At 37.6% G+C, this 21,057-nt stretch overlaps 1 protein-coding gene across 4 annotated transcripts in view; it reads left to right on the plus strand.

Annotated features, from left to right (window-relative positions):
• Nucleotides 1–21,057, plus strand: part of LOC126969464 (uncharacterized) — an 85,986-nt gene that overhangs the window by 33,909 nt on the left and 31,020 nt on the right. For all 4 annotated transcript variants that reach the window (XR_007730397.1, XR_007730399.1, XR_007730398.1 and 1 more), the window contains 9 exons: nt 3,145–3,439; nt 3,933–4,000; nt 11,840–12,046; nt 13,602–13,732; nt 14,590–14,719; nt 15,776–15,900; nt 16,329–18,549; nt 20,216–20,339; nt 20,530–20,731. Coding sequence is in view for 1 of the 4 variants with exons in the window: in XM_050814892.1 (XP_050670849.1) it covers nt 3,145–3,439; nt 3,933–4,000; nt 11,840–12,046; nt 13,602–13,732; nt 14,590–14,719; nt 15,776–15,900; nt 16,329–18,549; nt 20,216–20,339; nt 20,530–20,731 (3,503 nt within the window). In the remaining 3 variants the exon portion in view is untranslated. The remainder of the gene's footprint in view (nt 1–3,144; nt 3,440–3,932; nt 4,001–11,839; nt 12,047–13,601; nt 13,733–14,589; nt 14,720–15,775; nt 15,901–16,328; nt 18,550–20,215; nt 20,340–20,529; nt 20,732–21,057) is intronic.

Below are 21,057 nucleotides of genomic sequence, written 5' to 3' on the forward strand. Positions count from 1 at the left end.
AGTTATAACTGATGATAAACAAAGAAAATGCAAAATGTTTGCACTATCGTTGAGAACACTGTCAATGCAATGATAATTCTGAAGTTTTCCTAATGACAAGCTGCCTTGCAAATATACTTATATATACATCCGAATAAACCAGTAAAATGTCTATTTGTAAATATATTACATATTCTTGGTTTATGCTTAGTTATAACTTTATGCCAATTTTATTTGTACCTAAGGCCGTATTAATAATTTATCGCAGTGTTGTTATTATTTTTTTATAATTATAGAATATTTTTCTAGTGAACAATCATACAGTAATACTTTTAAAGGTAATTTCAAACTAAAAATGAGATTTTTTTTTCTTTGAATAAAACGAGTTTCCGCCGCCATCCCGCATTTAAATAAAATACTTCCTAAGGGATTTACGGCCAGTTGCACAAAGCATCCTTAAAGTTAATATTTTATTAAATATAGTACCGTCACTTTCTTTATCATTTTTACAGCCAAAGATAGCATGTGATATAACCACTTACCAGTGGGAGACTCACAGGAAGCCGGCTAGATTGTGAAGCAGTAATGTGTTATGAAAAAAAACGAAACATTAACTTTAAATATCTATATATATATATATATATATAAATGAATTGGTGTTCGTTAGTCTCGCTAAAACTTGAGAACGGATGGACTGATTTGGCTAATTTTAGTCCTGAATTCTTTGTGGAAGTCCAGAGAAGGTTTTAACTGTGAGTAAATATGAAAATGCTGGGAATTAAATAAAAACAACAATTTTGTTTTATCCTTTGATGCGTCGTCCGTCGTTTTAAATGAAATTCAAAGAATAGTTGAAACTAAACTTATTGGAATCTTTATAATATCTATTTAACTTTCTCAGGAATATAATAATTATTGTAGTATGATACATTTTATGTACGATTTAATATTTGGTAGGTCAGAGTATAAGTCGTCATCTATTTTTTATATCCCAAAAATTCTAATTATTGATTTCTTATTACTTTATGTGGCAATACAACGTTTGCTGGGTCAGCTAGTGGACTATATATATATATATATTAACTTTATGGACCGATGATCTGGTCAAGATCGCCGGAATATGTTGGATGAGGGCAGCGCAGGACCCATCGTCGTGGAAATCTTTGGGGGTGCCTTTGTCCAGCAGTGGACGTCTACCGGATGATGATGAACTTTAAATATGCTTTCTGCAACTGGCGGTAAAATGCGATGAATCATAGCTGATAAATACTAAATAAATAATGTTTAGTATGGACTAAGCACTATATATAATAATTCAGTTGTATTTCACACGTCTTGTTCATACAAATAGTATTTTATTTAAAGTGCAAGTGGTTGGTGTATTGTGCGTGTACAGATGTAAGAAGTCGTATTAAGTACTCAGACGTAATAGTCTCTAGAGACGTCATTTGTTCGGGCGGTAGTTCCAAGGGTTTCACTTGCCGTCTCCTCTTACTGCAGTGCGTCCGCCCTGTTGTTATGTCATAATTACGTATATCTATCTACCTTGTCACTCCCGTTCGTCTGTACTTAGTGGTCTATACTGTTATCAGACTACATTGCCGTCCTGGTGTTTGCCTCGGACTAACCTTACGATCTACAAATATGTAAGGTCGATCTGCTTTTGTCTATTGCGTAGGTCACACTAAAAGTTAATGTTATAACATGGTTATAACCAAAATATTATGTTTATTTCTTTTCAAAATATTCTAATACCTTTTCAAAATAATCTAATAACGGCATTAACACTCTTTTGATCTTCAAGTGGAAATGTGCAGATGGGACCCGTAGCTGAGAAAAAAAATGCGATCATTTTTTTACCAAAGTTTCTCGCCTGCCTCACTTTTGCTGGCCTGTTCTCATTTTCAAACTACAAAATTCGCAAGATTACTGTTTTCTTTCGGATTCAAAACAATAAATCCACGTTTCGTCTCCTGTGACAATGTCATAAACAGCATTAGAATGTCCGTGTTAGTACTTTACAAGCATCTGTGAGCACCATTCCACGCGAGCCCGCTTCTATTCCGCTGTCAGTTTACGAGGTATCCAACGACAACAATATTTTCCGAACTTTCAATTCTTCGTGTAAAATTTTCTAAATTTGGCTCATACCAATCCCCAATTGGCCTCGAATTGTCTTATAGGTAATTCGCGGGTTTTCTTCAATTAGCAGCTTAAGAGTAGCCACAATTTTGGTTGACGACAGTTGAAGGCTGCATTCGTCATGTAAAGAAACCCGACCTCTCTCAAATTGAGCAAACGATCGCCTTACGGTGCTCAAGCAAGGTGCTTCTCTGCCAAAAGCATTTTGAAGACGAGCGGCACAGTCTTGCCGAGAGAGAGAACTTTTAAAATCATAAAAAATATTTGCTCTTAGAAAAACTTTTCGACTTAATTCCATTTTCGTTGCGTACGTAGAACTTTGATGTGTGATAAAAAATAATTGACAAATGATTTCCCTCGAATAGCTTTTTTTATTACTAAGAAGGTTGCAACGTATCAAAAAATATAACATTCAAAATTCAAATAGTTCCGATTTGCTAGAGGTGCAAAACGTTTAGTGTGTCCCATTTATTTCTACGCGACGAAACACCATCCAAACATTTTGTTCAGTTTAAGTATTGACCTTGTGCCATTTGCTCGGCGGAGGCTAATGATCATTATGGCTACCTTAACTTTGGACGCAACACAACGGAGACACAGAGATCTACTGATTGATGATTACGCATGATATAAGTCCAGAGCTTCTCAAACTTATTTTAACTGTGACGCCCTTGGGAAGTTCTCTAGTCGAGATGATCACGACCCTCAGCACTGAGGAAACCGACGCGGGGAGGAGGAGGTTTGGTATTAATGAGAAAGATGTGCTTGCTTTTCTGAGCATAGTTTTGAAAGGAGCCACTCTCGTCTCTGTCATTTATATTCGATCTCATAATTATTAGAAGTGCAGAGATACCTGTCTCGCACATGTATGATGTCGCGATGCCATATCGACTCGGTCGCCTCGAAAAAGATAGCCATCCTATTAAGATCACCTCACGACGCCCTTGGGATAATACCGCGGACGCACAGTTAGGGAAGCCCTGATATAGTCAACGTATTAGAGCTGTGTCGATCGTGTTTCAGTTGTTCTCAACGAGCGCGACACAGCTGCACGATGCGCGACGGGTGGAGTGCTCGGACGCGGAGGTCGCGCTCGCCGTCGAGCCGGCTACCGCCAGCGCCGACGAACACAACAACAACAACGGGCCAATCTCCCTCCGCGAGATGCAGAACATCGCCAATAACAACGCGGGGGTGTACATCGCCAGTGACAACGAGCAGCGCGACCGGAGCCGCGAGAGCGTCGTGCGCTTCGAGCCGCTGACCTTGCCGCCCGGCCGCGCGCTCGACCCGCTCGAGAGATGCGCGCACTGGTTCGGTGAGTGGCTCACTGATCTCAGTAGCACTGTGTCTCAGTGCTTGTTCATTGCAATGCGGAACGATGTTACTTTTTTACCAATGGGAGGCTGCACAGGAAGCCGGCTATATTATGGGTACCACAACGGCGCCTGTGTTTCGGTCTGAAGGGCGCCGTAGCTAGTGAAATTACTGGGCAAATGAGACTTAACATCTTATGTCTCAAGGTGACGATCGCAATTGTAGTGCCGCACAAAATTTTTTCAAGAACCCTGAGCGGCATTGCATTGTAATGTCCCTTATTTTCACTTTCAGTCGGGTCTAACACTTTGATATTGCCTAATACAAGATGCCTACTCACGATATCGATATATTTCTGTAACATCCCGTACCTTAGTATAAAACACTAGTTACACAAAAGATCACACAAGGGATCGGAAATTTTCACGATGTTTCATCGCACCGCAGTGTTGTGGCCTCGCCCTATGTTGTTATAATTTTGTTAAATTTTTCAGCTGGCGAAGATTTCCCGAGAAATCAACTGCAATATCTACGAGAGATTGGCAGAGGATGGTTTGGAAGGGTAAGTAGTAAGTACACGCCTTGTGATACGTCCGCGATTCTAACGAGACTATATTATCTGTACCAATTAATGGAGAGCCAGATTATTTCTTCGGCTATACTTTGAATACTACTGAACCGATTGGAATAATATTTATACCATATGCAGCGTGTTTTGGAGAAAGTTTTAGTATACAGTATATGTTTGTTGGTGATTGTTAAATTATCCAATAACTATATTTTTTGACTTAGAAATACCTCGAAATACAAATTTAATTCATACAATGAGCCGTCGCAGGGTACTTAAATTATATGGCAAAACCGATGCCGGCTATTATGGGTACCACAACGCCGCCTATTTCTGCTGTGAAGCAGTAATGTGTAAGTATTACTGTGTTTCGGTCCGTAGCTAGTAAAATTACTGGGCAAATGAGACTTAACATCCTATGTATAATATTTGCCCTGGAATCGGGAGAATATCCGTCCCAATGGAAGTTGTCGAGAGTTACCCCAGTACCGAAAAGCTCTGATAAATCGAAAGTTGAAGAGTACCGTCCTATTGCAGTGTTGTCTTCGCCCGCAAAGGTATTTGAAAGCATTATTCACAACTACATATACGCGCAAGTGGACAAATACATTTGTGGCGAGCAGCATGGTTTTAGACCGAGAAGATCTGTAGACACTAACTTGTTGTCACTAGTTGATTTTATCTCGGAAAAACTGGATCGTGGTTCTCAGGTTGACGTGCTCTACTTTGACTTCCAGAAAGCATTTGACAGGGTCAATAATGACATATTGTTACAAAACTTAGCGCTATTGGCTTTGCACCGAGACTTCTCCGACTTATCGCAGACTACTTGCGTGACCGTCAACAATATATCCGGCTTGGTCTGTTCGAATCCAATCATTACCACACGCGATCTGGGGTTAGTCAGGGATCGATACTGGGGCCTCTTCTGTTTCGTTTAATGATAAATGATCTTCCAGATGTGCTTGATAATTCTCGGTGTCTCCTGTATGCTGATGACCTGAAACTCTTCAAATAAATCAAATCTGACTCAGATTGCATGGCACTCCAAAATGATGTGCAAGCTGTGTTCCAGTGGAGCTTGAGGAACCGTATGGCATTTAATACGTCCAAATGCTTTGCTATGACTTTCGGTCGAAAGTGGTGCCCAAAAGAGTTTGATTATCAAATTGGTGGTGATTCGATATCTCGACCAGAAACTATCAAAGACCTGGGTGTCACATTCGATCGAAAGTTAACCTTCCATGATCATATTACCACTCTGGCCAAGGAATCCTATAGAATTTTAGGCTTTGTTTTGAGGAATTCTGGGGATTTCACATCTGAACCAGTCATAAAGCTTTTATTCGGTGCTTTAGTGCGCAGCAAGCTAAAAACAGCTATGTGTGTGTGGAATCCGCATCAAAGTACTTATGTACTCCTTCTCGAAAAGGTGCAAAAAGCTTTTCTTAGGTACCTTTACAAACGTACGCATGGATATACTACCCTTATATGTATCCCACAAAATTTCTTTTGGGTACATTAGGCTACAACACCCTCGAGGTTAGGCGAAAACGACAGCAGCTCACAGTTATGTGCAGAGTTCTCAGAGGTGATATAGATGCGCCGAGTTTGCATGTTGAGCTATGTAGAATCTTTGTACCGGACACTTACTGTTCGAGGCGCAAGCATAGATTGTTCTCAAGTCCGACACATCGTACTGTGGCTCGCACCAACTCACCTATACCGAGGTCTCTCTCTGCTCTCAACGCTCTTCTCGAAGCCAACCCTGCTTGTGATTTATTTGCGGATGGATGGCAGACGATTTTAACAGAGTGCTTGCGTTTTTGTGAGAGGAATGGATGAACGGTATTTGGATGTTAATTAATTGTTAGTTATTTACAGTAAACTTTGTATTTATTAACTATTATTTGTGTAATATGTCTATTTTATTTTATTTTATTTTATTTTATTTTATTAAGAAAACCAACAGCATATTACAGATTAGATAAATAACTAATAATATTTTACAATAATAATGCCAATAACAGGTTTCCCTTATATTATATTATATTAAATTACGGTTTCCGAAAAATTTCAAGATGGTGCGATACCTACTAAACAAAAATGAGATTTATCTTGAGATTATATAGGTCGTTTCATTACATAAAAAAAAAACTGTTACTAAATATATACATAAAAGGTAATACATAAATATGTATACTATATGTGGTAAAATAAATAAACATATTAATATATTATGTTAGTGCATCAGTTACTTAGATGTATCATTGAAAGTAGCTATGAGTTCTGATTTGAATTTAGATTTATTTATGCTGAAAAGATCTACGTGACTGAAGGTTGTGTTGTAAGTATGTATTGCCCGTGATATGAAAGTGTTTTTGGAATAGTTTGTATAGTGTAGTGGTTCATATAGTAGATTCGTGTGCCTCGTGCGGGTTGACGGTGTACAGTATGATATTTTAGAGGTCAATTTATCACAGTCAACAAAGCTGTTCACAATATCAAATAGTAGGCTCATATCAAGTAAAATGCGTCTCTGCTCCAACGTTAATAGTTTGTGCGCCTTACAACTGACATAATAAGAGCCGGTGTGTAATTTTTTACGGTAGTTTAGGTGGTTTAAGAATTTTTTCTGTATACGTTCCAAGCGTTCATTGTAAATTATATATTGTGGAGACCATATTGGACAAGCATATTCCAGAATACTCCTGACATATGCATAGTAGATAACTTTAATAGGTTCTATATCAGAAAATGGTTTGCACGTGCGCAGGACAAATCCCAGATTTCTTATGCTTTTTTTTGCTATGTTGTTAATGTGGTCGCAGAGTAACATTTTGTGATCAAAATATACTCCGAGGTCGCGAACAAGTTTGGATTTCTGTAAAAGTGTGCCATTTAAGGTGTAGTTATAGACAAAGGGCTTTGATTTACGCGTATAACTGATTTGCACGCATTTGAGTATGTTGACTGTAATGTTGTTTCTTTTATAATATTCAAAAAGACAGTCGAGATCCTTTTGCATCAACTGACAATCATTTATAGATTTTATACTACGATATATCTTCTTATCGTCAGCATACATAAGATATTCAGAGTTAGCTAAGCAGGAACCGATATCATAGAGATATGCATTATAAAACAATGGCCCTAAATGCGAACCCTGTGGTACACCGCAGGGAATATCAACGAGATCAGACCTGTAACCACCAATTACAACCGCTTGAGATCTATTTGAAAGATACGACTGTACCCAACGAAGTAAATCTCCATGAATTCCAAGGAGCTGCAGTTTGTGGAGAAGGATGACATGGTCCACACGATCGAAAGCTTTTTCAAAATCAGTGTAGATCACGTCAACCTGACCACCACGTTGCATGTTAGAAAGTACATAATCGGTGAAGCACGCCAGGTTCGTGGAAGTCGATCGCCTCCTGAGAAAACCGTGCTGTTCATGAGGAATGGATTTAGCAATTATATGATAAATTGAATTGTATACGATAAGTTCGAGTAACTTAGCTACAGTGCATAGCATTGAGATACCCCTATAGTTCTCAATCATTGTCCTGCTACCTTTTTTGTGAACAGGCACTATGTATGCTGTTTTCCATCTGTGTGGAAAGATACCTTCACTTAGAGAGCGATTGAATATGATTGATAAGGGCAGGGCAAGACTTTTTGCGCACAAGTGCCAGAATGTGGAAGGAATACCGTCGCAACCAACGCCTTTCCTAGTGTTAAGGTTTTGGAGCATCTTAAGAATAATGGTGGGATTTGTTCGTACACATGAGTATGCGTCTAGCCCATGAGAGACGTTTTCTGGAAACTGATCCGTCTTATGGTGATTAACGAAAGCGTTTTTAAAAAATGAGTTAAAACCATCGCAAATCTCTTTCCCATCCACAAATTTGTCGTTGCCCATACTTAAAGACTTAGGGTAACTGGAACCCCTTCGAAGAGCTTTAGCAAAAGTCCAAAATAATTTAGGATTCGATTTGATATTGACCTGGCAGTTTGAAGTAAAGTTATTGAAACATTGTTTTTGTACACGTCGCTCCCTACAGCGAAGCAATGTGAATTCGTCATAGTCTGTTGGGTTACCGTATTTCTTCCATCTTTGGTGAGCTTTGTACTTCTCCCTGACAATTTTTATAAGAGAAGAACTGTACCACTTAGGGTACGATCTACTCGGTTTTGATTTACGTAAAGGGACGTACTTATCTACACAAATATACAAAATATCATAAAAAACATCAACCGCCTCATCGATAGTGCCTGTTCGCAATAAGCTAGGCCAGTCATGTGCGCTCAAATTTTCACTAATACTGGCGTAATCAGCTTTATAAAAATTTCTCCTAGGAATAAAAGATTCACGTAGTGGCTGTATGTTTAAGTCTGTTATGTTAATTGTAAAAGGAGGATGAGCACGATCTACGTTAACCAGCGGAGTATGGTTATGACATATTAGAAGTGGTAGGTTTGAAAAACATAAATCTAAAGTATTGCCTGCGTAGTTTTTAAGAAAGTTAAATTGTTTTAAATTTATAAATTCTAACTCCTCCAGTAAGTGCATGCCAGCAGCCTGCACTACTTTGGGGCCTTTTTTTAAGAATAAAGGACAATCGTTTTCCCAGGAAATACAGCTTAAATTAAAATCTCCAATGACTAGATAATTAGAATTAGTATGTAAATTATTAACAAACAAGACTTGTTCTACTAAAGCATTTATATTATCGGACATTAATCGTGGTTCAGGTGGTATATAAACAGCGCAAATAATTAAATCCGAATGAGAACCGCAAACACGCATAGACAACGAAACCCATATTAACTCGACAGCGATAGGCTTAATAGACGCGCTCGAGTCGAGTTCCAACAGTGTGACACCTAAAGTTCTTCGCGTTAATATCATGACGCCGCCCCCAGTGCTCTTGCCTGTAGAAGCTAGGTCGCGGTCCGCTCGGAACACGTCGTACCGGTCGTCGCAAATCTCGGCGTCAAATATTCCGTCATGCAGCCATGTCTCTGTAACTATGATAATGTCGAAATCGTTACATAAAATACTTTGCCGCAGTTCTAAGCACTTCGTCCTAAGTCCGCGTACGTTTTGGTAGTACACGGTTAAGTCCTTATTGTTCATTTTGACGACGTAAAACGACTAAATTGTATAACAATTACAATTTTTGAAGACGTTAAAGGATAGACGTGTCTGTAAAAAGCATATATACCGATTTCTAAAATATGTCTATGAATCATGTTTCCGTTTTGGTTAATGTTAAAAGACAATTTCATATATTTTTTTAACATACGCTTAAGTGAGAGATTTTTCATAATTTGATCTGCAACAGATTCATAAAATAAAGTCAGATAGCTTTGTAATATTAGGCAGTTTTTCAAGATAAACATAATTAATATAGTAATAATTATATGTAATATTTGGTCTTGTATAATACCAAATTCTATAATCATTAATCTTAATGCATTCATAGTAACTTCAACCAGGCCCGGAAACAACAGGAGTGTGTAATTTACTACATACAATAAAGTCAAGTTCATTAAACTTTTTAAACAGTACATACTCAAATAATTCTCCACAATATACGCAAGTGGTATGCGACAAAAATTCGAAATACCTACAAAGATATATACAAAGGCGCGTAAACGATAATAGTATTTACGTGTGTTACTATAATAATCAAAAGAGTATACAGATGATCGCAATGTTTTAGCAGAATCAGGTAGGTAGAACAACAAAATAGTCAGAAATATATTTAGTGAATAAATTAATAGTATTATACTCCGCTCGCTAAATAATGGTGCGAGATTGTTATGTGTTGTAGGTAGTAATTTGTGTTTAAAAATATTTAATGTATTTTTTAAGTAGTTATAAATAGTTGATTTCATAAAAATAGACTTTGATAAACAGTTCAATTGTAAATTTTGTTGCATATTAAGAAGGAGAAAATAAAAAATATAAACTATATTCCAAATATTTATCCTATGTACCAATATAACCATGTGAGAAATATGCCATGTCACAAGAAATCTGGTGCTGCAATAATTATTGTGTAAAATCAAAGATCGCACCAATACAAAGCGCGTGAACCATAACTTGTTTATGCACTTAATACAATACCTTCTGGTCAGTGACGTCAAAGAGTAGTAATTATAAATAGAGAGGCGACAGAATTTTTGGTTAGTTGTACATCGAAACAGATAAATTGTATAAAGGTGTATGGATAATAGAGAGATAAGTTTGATAACATATAAATGTATAAAATAAAAGTATATGTTTGAATTATAAAAACGACCTATACAAAGTGAAAAAATAACCTGGGTGATCCTGTTATTATGCATTAGGAATTTACAATTTTCATCAGGTCCTCTTCGTCCACTATTTGTATAGCATGAGTGGTGTCGTTTTTTCTGGTATAAATCCTTCCATTTTTTGTCCAAACAAATTGATACAGCCTCTGTTTCGCTAAATCTCTGCATTTCTTGTATAGTTGTTTATTATACGGGGTTAGGTGTTCGTTAAAGAAAATCGGTTTTGGGTCTATAGGCAGGTCTATGTCCTTGGTTGTCAGTCGAAGTTTCCTGAGTTTCGATAATAATACATCTCGTAGTAAGCGGGAACTGACCTTTGCTACGATGTTGTTGTGTCGTCCTTGTATTTTAACTTTGGGTGTAACTCGGTTTATATGAACAATATTTTTCTCGTCCAGAGCGACTCCAGTGACCGCAGCTATTTTCAGAAAGATGCTCATCAAATTTTCGTTCTTGAATTCGGGTAATCCGACTATTTCTAAATTACAGTTCCTGTCTTGTTGTTCTTTATTATTAATGTCGTTTCTCAGGTGTCGGTTTTGCTCTTTTATATCCGATATTTCTTTTTCCAAGTTGATAATTTTCTTAGATTCTTTACTTAAGTTTTGTATTTTAATCTCAAAATCATCAACTTTATTGCACGTAAACTGCACTGAATTTTGAATTTCATCTATCTTGGACTGCATTGATCGATGCTGACCTTCTAATTCACGTATAGAGACTGACATACCTTTACATTCTTTTTTCATTTCTGTGATGTTAGAGCTTAAATTCTGTAAGTCAGTTTTGATGACAGAGTTAAGATTGTTGTTAATTTCTGAGATTTCTTTTTGTATTTCCTGCTTGAAGACTTTGAAATTATTCATTAATTCCACACTGAACTGCTTGAAAATTACTGTGAAGTCATCCCCGTGTTTTCGCTTTCTCATTAAACTGCACACAGGATCATCCGTTTTCACTTTCGACAGATCTGAATCTGAGTTATAATGATGAGGCGGTGATCGCATCGTCGACATGTTGATTCTGTGTATTTTCCGTTGTTCTGTGATCACAGTGCCAAGAGATACTGGGCGAGCGTGAGATTCAAAGTCTAGTTTATAATTAATTCTTACTTTAATATTGTAATTGGCTTACGCCGTTTTATTAAAGTATAAATAAATAAATAAATGTCTCAAGGTGACGAGCGCAATTGTAGTGCTAGAATCAGAATGTTTGAGATTTTCAAGAATCTTGAGCGGCACTATGGGCAGGGCGTATCAATTACCATCAGCTGAACGTCCTGCTCGTGTCGTCCGTTATTGTCTTAAATAACAAAAAGAAACTGAATTTAGATGGTAGTAAAAAAATAATTTCCGAACACTACTGGACGGGGGAGGGGTCAAAAGTCATGAAATTAATTTGACGTAAATTATATAAAAGCCTTTTTTATAACTTCTTTGAAGTTGTTGACAGAGCAATGTTGAAGAAATAAATAATAATAAAATTACTTTAACATAATTTTAGGTTGTGGAAGGTGAGATTGAAGACGGAGCATCATCGAGTACAGTCGCAGTGGCGGTGCTGAACCCGACCGCCAGCTTGGAGGACAAGGCCAGGTTCCTGGACGAGGCTCGCGTGTACCGTGACCTGGCGCACGAGAATGTGCTGCCGTACCTCGCCAAGTGTCTGCAGGAAGACCCGTGGATGCTGATGTTCGAACTTTGCCCCATGGTAAGTAATCCGTAGTGGGTCCATCCAATTAAAAGACCGGCAATGCTCCTGTGATTCCTCTGGTGTTGCAATATCACCATTGAGTCAACCGTACGCTCCTTCATTCACATCAGTATCCGCTTAATTTCTTCATCTTCGACCAAACCAATACAATTCAATGCGACTCCTTTACAGTACTAATACAAATCAGTATCGTGCATTATAATGTATTTGCAATTTATTTCAAAATGCACGGCGATACATCAATCTCATTTGAACTTTTGACTTACTTGTGTAAGAAGTAAAACAAAATGATAGCATAAAAATATTAGAACAATACATTTATGTAGTGGGTTGTGAAAGTTTTAAACAAATGAAGAAAAAGAACAGTTCCCTTCTTATAATGAAATAATATATTTAGGGTTCGTTCTAATGATCAGTGTTTCACCCAACAAGCGAGCTTCACTTCAAACTTCTAAAGTTTTCTGTAGCTTATAAGACTCAAACTTTTTATCGCTGTATTATGTTTCGATTCGAATGTCGAATTCCACCACCGTCGCATTACAAAATCTATCGCCTTTATTAGATTTAATAGTTGTAAAACAACATACCGTCGCGCTAACGCGGGCGACACAATCATGAGTTCGATAAGGACAACTGCAGCTCCGACTAAAAATGAGTTTCCGACTAAGACAGTGTATATTCAACCTGTAGACTAATTTATACCTTTATTAAGTTTTTCTTTTTTGTGATTATTTAGTATCAATATCAGCTTTTTACACCTGAAATACAGTATAACCTAGTTCAGACACAGTGTTAACTACCTTTTGAGAAAGACTTGTACTATTATTCTATATTATATTTTGTAATTTAATAATGTTTTAATAAATAAATTCAATTTAATTGGGTTAAAAACTGAAATATTGAAATATAAATATCAAGTTTCGTTTGGAAAAACAACCAATTGTAACGAAAGTTTGTAAACTGAATGGGAATGTAGTATTCTGTGTTGGACTGTTTTTAATTTTTTTGCATGTTGTTGTCGGATTTGTATACTTGGCCTCTGAATGGCCAAATAAAGTCAAGTCAAAGTCAAAGTTCTGTATTTGCCGGAAGCATTCACAAGTAAAAAAGACTTGCCTTTTGTCTTGACATGCATGCAAATATATTTGTGGTTTCGCTTCACAATATTATTAACCTAACACAATAATTACTGTCCTAAAGACCCTACCTATATGCCTATATGATAAACCCGTTTTATGCACATTTTGAAGATATCTTAGCACTTACAAAAACAAACATAAAAAAAGGCAAAACAGAGAGACACAGATAATAACGATACTGATCTTATTTTGATCTAGGCTTAACCAAGGCGAAGAAAGTCAAGAACGTTTTTATGGAAAAATTGCCACTAAAGTTTCCCCTTAAATATTATCCTCACCTTCTGGATGTGTTGCATCATCATCACTTACTACTGTGAAATGAGCTTCCTGCGCGGTGTTTCCTAAATTATTCTTACGCTCGTTCGTCCACCCCTTCTATACAGAACACACCTAAGTGATCGGTTATATTTCAGAGCCTGCACCAATACCTGGAAGAGAATCGAGCCAACATGGCTCGGCTCAGTGAACGGGGAATCCCGCTACAGCTGATGTGCGATATGGCGGCCGGACTCGCTCATCTACACTCCCGGGGATTTATATACAAGTAACAAATCTTTCTTTCATACTTTGCAGCCTCCATAGGGTAAACTTGGGATTTCCTCATATACATATATTGAGATTGAGCAGGTTAGATCCTGAAAAAATTACAAACCACGTTTAAGGAATTCATGCTTAAAGTTTAGCAAATATTAGTGTATTCCATACATGTGGGTTGGGCTAAGTCGTGATGTCATTTAAAAAGAGTGACAGTGGGGCTGCCATTTTTTGTCAGTCCGTTAATATGAATCACGTGACCAGTTTTGTGTTCTTAACTCAATTTCGACATGATTGCGGTTTGGAACGGAAAGATGGCGCCACAACACGAGAGTTGAACAAACATACCAAGATTTAAGGCTCATGCGTTACTCGCACGGTTTGCTTAGTTGGGAAGAGCACTGGGGCGTATCCCGAGACGCGTGGATTCGAGTCCTGTGTCATCTTTAAATGTTGGTACAAATTTCATTTGTATTTAAATGCGAGAAGTGAGGGAATCACTTAAAATAACAATTTACCAGTGGAAGATTTCTTTTGACATCGCGCCAGCAGGATGGGTACCATTCACCATTACCAGGGCAGTATTCTTTACCACTGCTCAGAGAATTATATATTTTTGATAACATATTAGGTTGAAACGCTCTTTGTTGTCATTTAAAGCATTTTCTTATACATTTTTCATACTTGTATTTGTCATTGTGGAGGGTCCGTAGCTACAACGTAAGTCGGTACTGGCTGCGAGATATGTTTGAAGCGTTTAAGCAAAAGATATGTTTAGTTTTATTTAAAACAGAGCCTTTGTTCCTTTAAATTGATTTATTAGATAAAAAGATAATATTATCTATTGTTTGCGCATGTTGTCATCAGAATTTTGTGGAGCGGTAACGTTTTGGTTCGCGGTGGCGACAATGTACGGGCAGTCATCGGTTCGTATGCGCCTACGGAGCCGACACACGCTTGTCCTGCTCCAGAAACAACGCTGCATAACACCTACACGGTAAGTAGAAGTTATTGTAAACACAAATAAAATTTGAAAACAAAATTTTATGAATAATGCGGGACTCGAACCGTCTACCTCTCGCGTTCCGTGCAATATGCAAAATATTGGGATTGAGCAATTTATCAACGGTAAAGTAGATACTGTAGATGAATCTACAACCTGAGAGTTGAACAAAGCATACAAGATTTAATAACGATACGTCACTCGAACGGTTAGCTCAGTTGGAAGAGCACTCGCACGGAACGCGTGAGGTCATGGGTTCGAGTCACGCCTCATTTTTATCACTTTGAAAACATAACAAGTTGTTTATTGTAAACAGTAAATTTACTAATGAGAAAAAGTGACGAGACGAGCACGATGTTCGCCATATGACTCCCTGCCCGTTACAATATAGTGCTTCTCGGGATCCTAGAAAAAACACAAAATCTGAGCGGCACTGCGGTTGAGCTCCTTACTATGAGACAAGATATTAAGGAGGAGCGTACTTTGACTTTTCTCAGACTTAAATTAAGTAATATTTTTTTTAAATATTTAACAGTGTGGCGATATCGGTTCTCTTTCTGATGTGACTTGATGCCACTTGCATGTTTTTTCTATCCCATATACCCTACATACTAAAATTGGTTCACAATTTTTTTTTATGACAATAAGGCATAAGACTAGCAGGACGTTCAGCTGATGGTAGTTGTAACGCCCTGCCCATTACAATGCAGTGCCGCTCTGGATTCTTGAGAAACCCAAAAATTCTGAGGAGCACTACAACTGCTCTCGTCACCTTAACGACACTTCTCGACACCAGATGTTAAGTCGCATTTGCTCAGTAATTTCACTAGCTACGGCGCCCTTCAGACCGAAATACAGTTATGCTCACACATTACTGCTTCACGCTTGCATCCTGTGCAAAGGAGCCTCCCACTGGTATTTTAGTATTGTATTGTATTATTATAATTGGTCGGAACACTAGAAACAACACAAAATAAAATATAAACCTCTCCCATTGTTATAGTTGTTGTAGAACAAATTTATGATTGCATATTTATTTTTTTCTTACAGGCGAGTAGCGATGTATGGGCCTTGGGCTGCGCAGTGTGGGAAGTGTGTACGTGGGGTTCGATGCCCCCGTCGCCGCCGCTGCAACACCTACCACGACTACCCGCCTGCCCCTACAGAGAACACTTGTGAGTATAACTATCGCTTAGCACGATGGAAGCTGTTAACAGATGAGTTTTGACTCAGAGAGTAAATGGACTTGTTAAGTAATTGAAGTGTGGGGGCTCACCCGCGTTTTATCCGCAGGCACTCCTTGCTATTCATTTAAGCATGTTGGTTCCTACGCTAGGTAGAGAGCAATGCTGGGTGTGGCAGAAGAATAATGAGTGCTTTGCGTTATCTGTGACTGTGTGTGACTTAATAAATAAAAAAAAACAGTGAAATGAAGAGTGGTATCAAGTGGATGAAATGACAGAACTGAGCTGGCCTATTGAAAAGATGTCAGGTCTACATTACAAGAATTTTAGAGTTTCTATGAAATTTCTATTAAGTATTTAAGGTAAGAATAACCGAATCAATTTAAATGTATTTAACTTTACTTTTATCGTTTTTAAAGGTATCAAGTGATGCAACTATGTTGGCACCAAAATCCAGAGAGTCGACCTACTGCCGCCCAAGTGAATGCCCTTCTCGACCATTTACATTCAACCTACACCCACACGAATACGAACAACTCTCACTTTGAGGAGCGCTGGCAAACGCTCAAGCCGAACACGATACCAAAACTCGACGAACATATCGCCATTGTACACGCACCGTCTATCACGTCGCAATTCGGCTCCGACCAGGAGTTCGATAGCGCACACACCGTGCAAGATACTCTCAGCGTTTGCGACACCGCTGTATCCCGGTCTAGCAGCATCATGTCCGATAGAGATGTATCCGTGCAAAATAAATCTGATAGCTTAAACAACCTACACGGTTCATTCGAAGACGTCAGAAACATTTACCTCACACACAATGAAGGGGCTGCTCTCGAGTGTCACCAAGGAAACGTGATGGAAGATAAAGATGAACAGTCTGACAGTTTAGTTGATCCATGGTTAAAGGAAATAATTGCTGGCAGCCAGGATGATGTCAGCTATTTCAAAGATGTTAGCGACGTTATTAAAAACCTCGATAATATTTTGAATTCCGAGAAAACATCGAGTTCTGAATCGAGCCATCAAGCCAGTCCGTCACGAGATAACCTCACTCTGGAGTGCAAAAAAGATTATCCGATGCAAACAAGTCTTGTCAAGTCCCCTGGTATTAGTAATTTCCAAAATATTCTTGAAATCAATTTAGTTCAAGAAATTTGTAGCAATAATTCAAGGGATCCCGGGACTAGAAATAATGATCATGATAATACTCCTCTAAATATAGATACTGTTAAACTAGGAAATGCACGTGAACAGCCAGATGAAATAAACATTCAGAGTTTGCCAGCATTGAATAAAGGTTTAGTAGAAATAAATGAAGTCAAGGAAACACCTCAAATAGTACAAATAGTTAATACTGATAAAGATATTCATGAATCTCTAACAGATCAAATAAATGTAAGTAATAATATACCTGTAACAGTACAAAACGCTTTAGAAGATCTTTCTCCCGATTCTCATTTAGAAAATAGTATTATAGAAGATGGTACAACACAGCAGAATAAATACGATAACGAAAGTGATCAATTCCTTGACAGTACTTCTTATATGGATCTGACGACTCCCACTAACACAGTTATAAAAAACAGTACTGATACGATATCCTATCAAATATCAATCAACGAAAATTCTGGGAATGTATTCGTTAATGAATCTACAATCTACTTAGATCTCCCTAGTGTTTTAAAAGAAATAGACACTTTTATACATGCTGAAAAGGTGTCAAGCAGCCAGGATAAAGATTTTCAGAATAATGTGATTACTAGTACGCCACTAGGTAGTAAAGGTTCAGATGAAAATATTTTAGAAGCAATCGAAAATGATGCAGCTGATATCTTGGTTGATAATACGAAAGTTCCTGATGAGGATATGGGCTTAACGCTAACTAAACTGGAACAGAAATGTGTACCTGAATCTCTTAGTCCCTTTGAATCTCCCTCAAAAAGTCACTACACCGATACATACGATGAAAATAGCTCAGTGGTACTGGGGCCATTTGAAAATTGTTCTTTAGAATTGTATAAAGGCTTAAAATCAAGCAGTGAATTAGTGGACTTGCCCAAGGAAGAGCTCTTGGCTTTCTCATCAAACTTTAGTGAAATAAATCTCGAAACACCATCTCCTTTACGAGATAGTAATTTTCTCATGGAGGTACCAGATATAAATCACGATGACTTACAATACGATGATACGACAACAAGTGAACCAAAGCCTCCTGTCGTTGAATCTGTACCAACCACGAACACAGATGAAACAGAAGAGCAGTCGAATACGGAGAGACACATATCCCCTTTAACGCCTCCTAATTCGCCGGGAAATATTCTGGCATCCTCATCACAGCCGAAATACTTAATAAACCCAGAAAACAATGAATTTCAAGATGTCATAAATGATATTGAAATACAAATTACGAGCAAAATAGCGATGGCAGAAAACGAAAATAATATGAATTTGGAAAATTCTGGACCGCTGATTGAAGAAGTTTTAGATGATTCAATGTTAAAGGACCAATTGCAGGATTCATATTTGGCAGGTAATGGTGGAAGTATAGAGGAGCCACTAGAAAATATAACGATCAATGAAGAACGAATGAAGGAGCTACGAAATGAATTGGAATTGAAACTACCATTAGCCCAGGTGAGCGATTATTTATTATCTTAATTTTAAAAATATAATGCTGAAAAATCATAATTACGTTTCATACATTCACCAAAAAAAAATCTTCCAATCCCAAATTAATCTTTGCACTCATAAATTTGTTGTTTTACTACCCTTTATTTTCCTTTGCCCTTCCACACAATTTTTTTCTCGATTACCGCTAGGGTTTCTTTATTCACAATATGGCTCTGCTTAGTATGGCTTACAGCCCTCCTGCAACGAATTTCACTGTTTTCTCTTTGCCACCACGCTAATCCTGGAAGCCCTAAGGTCATTTTCTAATTTTCCTATTTTTCTACTCAGTTTTCCCCGTCGGACCCTAAACCCATCTCTAGGGTATTAGACAGTCACCTGATTACTCAATTTTTCATGATTAGAATGAAGCAAATGAGTAGTCTGATTAATTTAGTTCCTTTTCTGCTATTTTTTTTTGCCTGATGTCTTAATTGCTGGCCTTACCTTTTAGCTGTATGCTCCTTTATAGGCTCTCTTCTCTCTTTTCCTATTTTGCCACTGTGATTTTTTTTGGCAAAGCTCAGGTTTTACAGCAATAGAGGGATGCAGCCATGCAATCAAAAGTATTTGTCTTGATCGTAACGCGAAGATCCTGGCTTTTCCACCCAATGGCAATTCTCTTATCAATTTATTTCCATTGATTAATTGGTGTGGAATCTGTCTCTGATACACATATTATGGTTATGATGAAAAATTTATTCTCATTAAGATCGCGTTTATCAACAACATCTTTGAGATTTTGTCAATTGATGATTATGTCTGAAATTTTTGAGTTTGTCATAATTTTGTCTTGCTCGACTTCGTTTCTGGACCTACTCGGCTTCTGGCCTCTAGGGACAACACTTTCATAGTTCTCTTCCAATATAAACATATATATTTAGTCGTAGATAATCCATTCTCAACATGTAGTATAGCTTGGATAAGAATGGTTTGCCACCATGCCTGACTTCCCTGCCAATTGGAAAAATATCCCCTAGAGATTCCAACTTAACGCTAGCGTTAGTCTCGCTATATATATTTCTGTTTATTATTTTGGACCTCCTGCTACACAAAATCTGCCATATAAATTCGTGCTTAGGGCTGTCAAATGCTTTGTAGTAACCTTTGAGGACTATGTGGGTGGGTTGGGTTGTATTCATTATATTTTTACACTAGCAAGTTCTCTTTATCAGCACTAATTTTCAACTGGCAGTTGGCGAATTACGTCATACTTTCAAGCTGTTAATTGAACACCTCTTACTAAATACCAATAATTCGTTACACACTAATACTGTATATATCACACTCGCAGTTGTATTGCTTTGTTATAATCGTTCTGAATGCTCTTCACAAACGCTCAGTCACTAAATAAATGAATCAATTATGCATCTATATATATCTCTTAAAGGATTATTCTCAAATGATATCGAACGATGTAGTAACTATTGAATAATCTATAAGAAAGAATAAAAAAGTTAACACGTTGTTTATCCACATGATCCTAATAATAGATCGAGATTCATGGCTAATTATTATTTTAAATGAAACATTGACTTCACTGGAAAAAAAGGTTACATTTAATATTATATTACATTAGGTTACATTTTATATTATTATAGCAATGTTATTTCTCATTTCGTTTGTTACATAGGTAGCAGGTATAGAACCACAGTGTGGAACGCCTCCGGCAGAAATTTGTGTAACCTACGGAGCGCTCAGCCCCATAGCTGAGGAGACTGGGCACCAACTCCACGCTTACGAGAACGATGACAACTGTGAGTATAACAGTGGAACTTGTAGACAAATTGGAACTCCATGTCAACTACGGAGCGCTTAGGAACGAATAATATTTTTTGGTATTTTATCGTATATTTAGTTAGGTGAATGGTCTTTGTTTAATTTTGCTCTTTAAAGCACTTATTAATACCTTTTTAACATTTCTAATGTCAATATCACTTTGTACAGGGAACACATCGATCCAAACAGACTCGTCGGAGAGCTATCCGGATCCTTGCAACAACTCCACTGACGAGGTGACGGATCTACCGACTGGGATGCCAACCGGGGCGGCTCATTCCATTGAGCACTCCACTTACACGATTTGCTCCAACAACCAATCCTGCAACCAAACGTTCACACTGCAGAAAGATACAACAATCAGTAAAGAGTATGTTAATAGTTATTTTAATTTAAAAATCCGTGTAGTGCTTTGTGGTGATAAGGATGATAGCGGCTGATGAACTATCAGGTCAGCTGAATGATCATGCGAACTATGATACGATTGGCAAACAAATTATAAATGCAATGTTGGCGAAAGATTGTTTGTCAAAATTAATAAATCTAAACAATATCGCTTTGTTCATTAAAGTCAAAGAAATGACACTTATGAATCTCAAAACTTATACTTTTACGTTTTACGGCCACTTCGGAAAAGGTTGAGCTTTAGTGAGAAGAAGTTGTAATAAACATAGAATAACCATTAAATATATTCTT

Source organism: Leptidea sinapis, chromosome 18, assembly GCF_905404315.1.
Source record: "Leptidea sinapis chromosome 18, ilLepSina1.1, whole genome shotgun sequence".
Lineage (NCBI taxonomy): Eukaryota > Metazoa > Arthropoda > Insecta > Lepidoptera > Pieridae > Leptidea > Leptidea sinapis.